At 36.8% G+C, this 7,062-nt stretch overlaps 1 protein-coding gene across 2 annotated transcripts; it reads right to left on the minus strand.

Moving 5' to 3' along the window:
• Positions 1–593: 593 nt before the first annotated feature.
• Positions 594–6,126, minus strand: LOC134795087 (uncharacterized). Of its 2 annotated transcripts, none has more exons than XM_063766922.1 (4): positions 6,043–6,126; positions 5,024–5,179; positions 1,303–1,464; positions 594–822 (listed from the first exon to the last, which is right to left on the minus strand). In XM_063766922.1, exons 1-4 carry the CDS (start codon positions 6,118–6,120, stop codon positions 631–633), a joined length of 588 nt encoding a protein of 195 aa, XP_063622992.1. In that variant the 5' UTR covers positions 6,121–6,126; the 3' UTR covers positions 594–630. The 2 variants fall into 2 exon arrangements, with proteins under 2 accessions (XP_063622992.1, XP_063622993.1); XM_063766923.1 differs by lacking the exons at positions 594–822; positions 1,303–1,464 and adding exons at positions 3,815–4,048; positions 4,429–4,590.
• Positions 6,127–7,062: the final 936 nt, after the last annotated feature.

The raw sequence follows: 7,062 nt of genomic DNA on the forward strand, positions 1-7,062 counted from the left end.
AAACAGCTTGTTTTCTTTTACTTTTTCGTGTTCCTTCCGAACTATTCTCAGTCTAGACTCGGCTACTGTGTTTCATACTTACCTAGAAACCCCGCCGAGAGTTCCGCGAACGGATTGTTTTCAAGACAACCCGTTTGCAGGCAAATTTCAAGACAACCCGTTAGCAGGCAAATTTCAAGACAACCCGTTTGCAGACAAAATTCTTGCCTTTGCCAATCAATAGAGCTCGGAAAGGGTATATGTAATTAATGTCTTGTGTAGATATTAATATGGCTATATTCTAAAAATAAACAGGTACAACTAAATTACTACTAAAACAAAACTTTATTCATTATGATTAAACTTGAAAAACAATGCATTGTAAAACTGAAAAGTCTTGGCGCGACGCGAAGAGATCAATATACACGCTTGTCACAAGTTTGGATGTCAATTTAAGGATAACCAACAATGGTATCGGTGTCCCGTCGCCCTTTGGCTCAAGCCCGATAAAGAACTTCAAGCACGCGTCAAGTCACGCCCATCCTTCACTAGAAACGCTTCCCAAACAAAGTCACCGTAAAAGCCTTGGTAAGACAGATTGTATGCGCCTTAGTTGTCTTAAAGTAAATTATGTTAGGTTTGATTGCCAATTTAAGGATAGCCACTCTTTAACCATGTCAGCGGTGGCCAGTCATCCAATTGCTCAAACCGAAGCAAGAGCTTTAAGCACGCCATATCCTGTCCACCCTTCGTTATAAATGCATCCGAAATAAAGTCACCGTAGACGCCTTGCTTAGATAGGTTCTCCATGTCTAAAACGAAGTTCCTCACTTGGTATTCTCCCTGCGAACATGGCAGTAATAAAATAATTAACAAAATATAATAACGTTAACCATGGTGAATAGGGACACAAACCGGGAAATATATTTACCATTTTTACCCTATACAGCTGACGGGCTAACTGTCATCCCTATTCATCCCGGTTAGCGAAATAAGTTTACATCCTTACAAGTTGACTCAAGTCTCGTAAAATCTTGTGTCTGGCTCGTCAATTATTCAAAGTCCCAGGTCACAAAAAAGGGTTTTTTGCCATATAAGATTCTAAAGCTCCAATGATGCTACATGTTCCAAGGATGCACGGCAATCCAAGGATGTGGGTTCGAGCCCCACGTTGGCCAGAGTTGATCTGCATCGTTGATTTTTTCATTGTGATTGACATCTGTATTTACAATTTATAGATGCTACATGTGTTAACAATTGGGACGAGTTTTCATTCCTACCATTCTTTTATTAACTGTTCTAAGTAACTTTAATGTCGCTTACTATTGGGATGGGGAATTCAGGCGGGTCTACTCCAGCAAGTACGAACGCTCTTCTCATGTTTTCTCTGGCGGCTACGTTGATGAACTTGCGCGCGCAGTCGTACGCCATGGTCATGAAACGTTTACAACCGCCGTCCATCATCATGCATGCATCTATGCGAATCTAGAAAAGATATATGATTAAAAAAATAATTATAATAAAGACTAATCAGGCAATCATTATCGCAGTTGACATTCCTATCACCCTAGCATTTGGTTGTAATTCTAATCTGGGTTGCTTTCTCCATCGGCATAAACGGCTGTCTAAATGACGGCTTTTCAGCCTATGTCCTAAAAAATCTTCATGTTACGAAAACGTATGAGAATTTTCGTAACTCAACGGAAAATTACTATTTTTTAGGACAAGTTGTATTTATTCTGCCCAAAATGAGCCTAGAATTTTGTCGATAACTGACAAAAAATAATCGATAATTAAATAAAAATCTGTCTATCATAAAGGCTCACTAACGCCGACCGAATCATCGAAATCCTCCAAAGCCCGGCCGTCAACATCGTACGCGTCGTGCGTGCGGTTGAGTTTGTGTCGACGCACGTGCAACATCCACGGATACTCCGCGTCGTTCTCGCACAGCTGCACGCTCAGCACCGACCACCTGCCTGTGCCCTGGAACCAACTTATATCTATCTACCTAGTATAGAAATAAGTTTAAACTGCATCAACTAAAATTCTAGTTAAAGTACGGTTACTGTAATCACCATTAGGTGCAAAAGGGTTACTCTTTCGAAAAGGCACCAGAGCATGGATAACAATACCTATATTTAAATGTGCAGAAATACAGATGTGCAAAAGTTTAAATATTATCAGAAATTTGTAGAAAATTTATGTTTTGCAAAGTGAAACCATCTGAATCCTGGTCACGGCACCAATTGTAATTTATTTATTTATTTATTTAAAAGGAAACAAAACAGACAATAAAAAATAAGTGAATAGTGACGACTAACGACAATATTCTAATAATAGATTCATATTTCGTTAACTAGTATCATACCAGCATCCTCTGTCCTGATATACCAAATATCAGAATACAACAGGAAATAATGCCTTTTGTGGCGAGATGTAAAAACATTTTCGTTAACTAGGTACAGTGAAACTGCGAATAAAGCCTCGTCATATTTATTTAAAACGTTACATACTATTGTTGTATATCGCATTTTATTTGCATGTCGATTTTTATCAATGTTTTCAAAGTATTACTCGTAATTGTTGTAATCGCTTTGTCTACCTCCTAATACAAGCATAGCTCACACGTTGCTTTTTAGGGTTTCCTACTTACAAAAACCATATGTCTGCTTGACACAGCGGTAGTGGTAGATTGTACTAAAGTGTAATTAGCCAGTACCCGCTTTTGATGTACTTATAAAAAGAGCGAGCTCATCGCCAACAAACTGCCCTGCAGTTTGGCGAATCTTTGTATTGTGGTACGCATATTTTATATTTCCATGTTATTTTCAATAAAAAAAAAAGTAGGGAGTCCAAAGATTCAGCGAATTAAAACAATTGATAAGAAATGGTATTGAATGGCAACTACAACAGCATTACTGTTGCAACGTTACTGCTGCAGCGATAACGCGAGCAAGTGTCACTGACAATTTCCTTGATTGCGTTTTGCGTTACCGCTGCCTCCATTGAACCGATCAACCCCTAACTCATTCCGTCAAAGAAGTCATATCAATTCAATATTTACTTCATTAATTCAATTATTTTTTAACAAAAAGAAATGAAATGACTGAACAGTCATTTGTTAATCGTAATTCGCCTAAAAGTTCATGGCTTTTTTACATTGTGTACAGAATCTGCTTGCTTAACATACAACTTCAATTCTATCTAATAAAAATGGGATTGATGGAAACACGTATAAACATTAACTTATTTTAATAAATATTTTAACAGCAATAATATATTGTGCACAATTTCAGTAAGTCACAAATGCAGACTAACATAGAATAGAACATAACCAAAGAAAGGGATTGCGACCCCCGTTCTGGCTCTCTGGACCGGAAAATATTTTAATTTTTACAATACAACACAAATATTGCTCACCAATAAAAAATGATACATACAGAATATTTTATTTTATTTATTGGGGAAAAAACAGATACAGGCCAATAATATTTACAGGCAAAATTACAAAAATTTAGATATAGCCTACCTAAGACAATTCCCACCACTAGGAGGTACGACAATAGTTCTAGGATAGCAATGTGATCGGAACTTAACAAACAAACTTATACTATACTTAGACTAAAACTTAACATAACTACATTAACACGTTGCAACCATAACCAAACCACCCGCATAACCATAACCACCCGAAGCAACCATATAACCGAACCATCCGAACCCTACCTTCTTAATTATATTTTGTTAAATCAAGGTTTAATAAAAATACGAAGTATATAAACTTGTCACTGACGCGTATAGAAGAGGTCCCATGCCGGCCAGTCGCCAGCGATGAGGTATAAGTAATAAGAGTTGTAAAATTTAAATTATAACTAACAAATGAGCCATTCGATAATCATTCCGGCGGTGACCCGTCTTCGAGTGGCTCGAACCTGAGGGCAACCTTCAAGCACGCCACATCCTGCCCCTCCTTCCATAAGATGACCTCCGAACTGAAGTTGCCGTATAAGCTGTGGTTATTCAGGTGGCTTAAATCCAACACGAAGTTTTCTACGTGGTACTCTCCCTGCAAATTATAAATATTCCTAAATTGATTTTTATATAAAAATACCACTACAATGTTCTTTATTCGTCACTAAAATACAAACGAAAACAACATAAAAACTAATGAACAGTAGGTATACAATAGGCAATTTTATTTTATCCCTAAAAAGTGATCTGTAAGTATTGGTTAGTTGAACTTTACAATAATAAAGCATTTACCTCCGATTTTTATGCACTGTGAAACTAAACAAATTTAGTAGTTTGGATTTGATATTATTTTTACTATTTATGTTTTTTTTGCGTTTTTTATCCAAGATTTTAAAGTCGACGTAAAAATTTGTGAAAGAGTTCTTGAAGACCTACTGTAAAGTAGGTAAATGATATTGATCATTTATAACGTACTTGGGGTATGGGGAAGTCTGGCGGATCTAAGCCGACGGCCTCAAGTGCTCTCCTTACGTTATCTCTCGCAGCAAAATATATTAGTATACGCGCGCAGCCAAAACTCAACATCTTGAAAAGTTCGCATCCCCCGTCCGTCATCATGCATGTATTTATGTTTATCTAAAAAAATGCAAATAAATATTATACATAAGGTCTCACTGCTGGAAACAGGCCCTTGTAACATAAAACGGGTTGGGTCATTTCCTTGATTATTAAATAAGCCTGTCAGAGACGTGATATAATCATTTGAATTTCTTTGCAAATTTTCGTCAGATGAAAAATTAATGGTACAGTCGGTGCCCTAACATAAGTATCCACTTTTCTATACCGTTAGTATAATGACGTTAGTACTAAAGTTGAGGCACTTGCTGTACTTACATAAAATAATGAGATCTGAAGATTCCGTAGACAGTTGAAACAAAAAAAGGAAAATATCTTACTCGGGTAAAGGCCGACACAGTAATACTAATACGCGACGTGATAGGCGATCACCGTAAGGAACATTTACCCGTGGCACGTCGTCAGTAAGCATAAACTGCAAAAACAGACTTACTCCGACTGAATCGTCGAAATCGGCTAATGTGTTGACATCAGCGTCATAAGCGTCGTGTGTGTGGTTGAGCTCGTGTCGCCGCACGCGCATCATCCACGGCATCTCCGCGTCGTTCGCGCACGGCTGCACGTCTGACACTGACCACCTGCCTATGCCCTGGAATCAGGACGCCCAATGACATAATCATAATTTATAGTTAACAAAGGTTTTGCCTAATAAATTAGTCATATAGTAGCAATGTCAGCAACATCCACTTCAACTAAAAATAACGCGCAAAATATCTTTTCGGAAAAATACAGTATACTAGAGTCAAGCTAACTCTGCGTAGAGTATGTATGTGCCAACATTAACGTCAAAATGTCACACTGCAAAATAACTTAGACTGACTTCTACCTATACATATGCGATGATGGTAAAACATTTATTACATTAAATAATACAATTTTAAACGTATTTAAAAACAGTTGTACGGTAGCAAGAAGAGAAATCTAATCTTCAAGGATGGGTATTCCACAGCCGTCTTCAGATCCAAATCTTTCTATCCTTCTTCTCGTTCCTCTAATTCTTAGAGAGACCGTTCTGATGATTGATGTTTGTATTTTGACTTTGATCCAGTTGATTACTTGTGAGTATGGTTTGGACCATTTTTCACGGAGCTTAAGGGGTGTTCTTTTTATGAAGGATTCATATTCCGTTCCGACAGCGCCATCACAGGAGACCACAAGGGGAGTGAATGAGGCTCTGAGATCTTCTGCAGCCAGGTCCTATTTGCGATGTTTTTCGCGAGCGTGTATTTGGGCAATCGTGGGCCATGTGAGTAGACCATACGAGGCGGCGTCTCTGTGTTGGTCGTGGCCTCTTTTTATGAGCCCTCCCTTCTTGCAATTAAGTGCATGGTTTAGGTTGAAATTATTTTCGCCACAGCCATTCTGTATATAGTATCCTGGGCATGGCACCAATTGTTACAAGATTTTATAAAAATATGTGTGAAACTTGTATAAAATGAACCAGTTACTTACCATCATCCTCTCTCCTGACACACCAAGTGTCAGAAAACTACATACAATAATGCCTATTGTGACGAGATGTAAAATCATTTTCGATAACCACATTGAAACTGAACTGAAGCTGCGTGGTGTTTATTTATAACGTTACACATTAGTCATACGTAGGTACTTTCCATGTAGATTTTATCTATTTTTCAAATTATTGTTTGTTATGGTTGCAGTCGCATTGTCCACTGATACTATACCTAGCACGTTATATTGAAGCGTTTCATATTTATAAAGGTTGTCACGCAACTCTCGATGGCGAATCGGCATTGCCTCAACTCGACCTCTTCTAATGATCGCATCTGAACGGGGGTTACCCACCCTTTTTTCCTCCTCTTTCCATCGCCGACGGCGAAAGATTTAGATCTAGTATTTTTTGTTTAAATCAAATCAAATCAAATCAAAAATATACTTTATTCATGTAGGCCTAGCAACAAGCTCTTATGAATCGTAATTAATCTTAATCTAATTATCAGAGCAATTTATTGATGTTAATATTATTCCATAATAAAATTGGATTATTATACATATCAAATTTAACACTAAGAATTTCACAAAAGGATCGTCAAACATTAAAAAGATTGTATAAAAAAATACTAGTCTAGAATTTCTAGAATAAAATCTAAATGTCAAAAAAAAAGCATAAGTAACAAAAGAAGTAGATAGTATTACATCGGAATATCCATTTCCTCATCAATAATCAAATGTACCTAATAAATAAATAATCATTTCGAATAACAATTAATCCCACGTTGTAATATCATTCATGTAGTCTTGTGTGGTATAATAAGCTTTAGAAATAAGTTTACGCTTTACATAATTCTTAAATTTATTAATAGATAATTCAGTAATATGGTTTGGAAGTTTATTATAAAATCTTACACAATTACCCATGAATGATTTTTTAATTTTATGGAGCCGAGTGAAGGGCACTGCGAGCTTATGTTTATTTCTAGTATTAATATTATGAATTTCACAATTTTTCCT

The sequence above is a fragment of the Cydia splendana genome, chromosome 11 (genome assembly GCF_910591565.1).
Source record: "Cydia splendana chromosome 11, ilCydSple1.2, whole genome shotgun sequence".
NCBI lineage: Eukaryota > Metazoa > Arthropoda > Insecta > Lepidoptera > Tortricidae > Cydia > Cydia splendana.

Coding starts and splice junctions, on each gene's coding strand:
- LOC134795087 (XM_063766922.1), bottom strand. CDS start 6,120: ATGATTTTACATCTCGTCACAATAGGCATTATTGTATGTAGTTTTCTG. Junction 5,180..6,042: donor TGTCAGGAGAGAGGATGATG/GTAAGTAACTGG, acceptor TCCTGATTCCAG/GGCATAGGCAGGTGGTCAGT. Junction 823..1,302: donor CTGAATTCCCCATCCCAATA/GTAAGCGACATT, acceptor CCATGTTCGCAG/GGAGAATACCAAGTGAGGAA.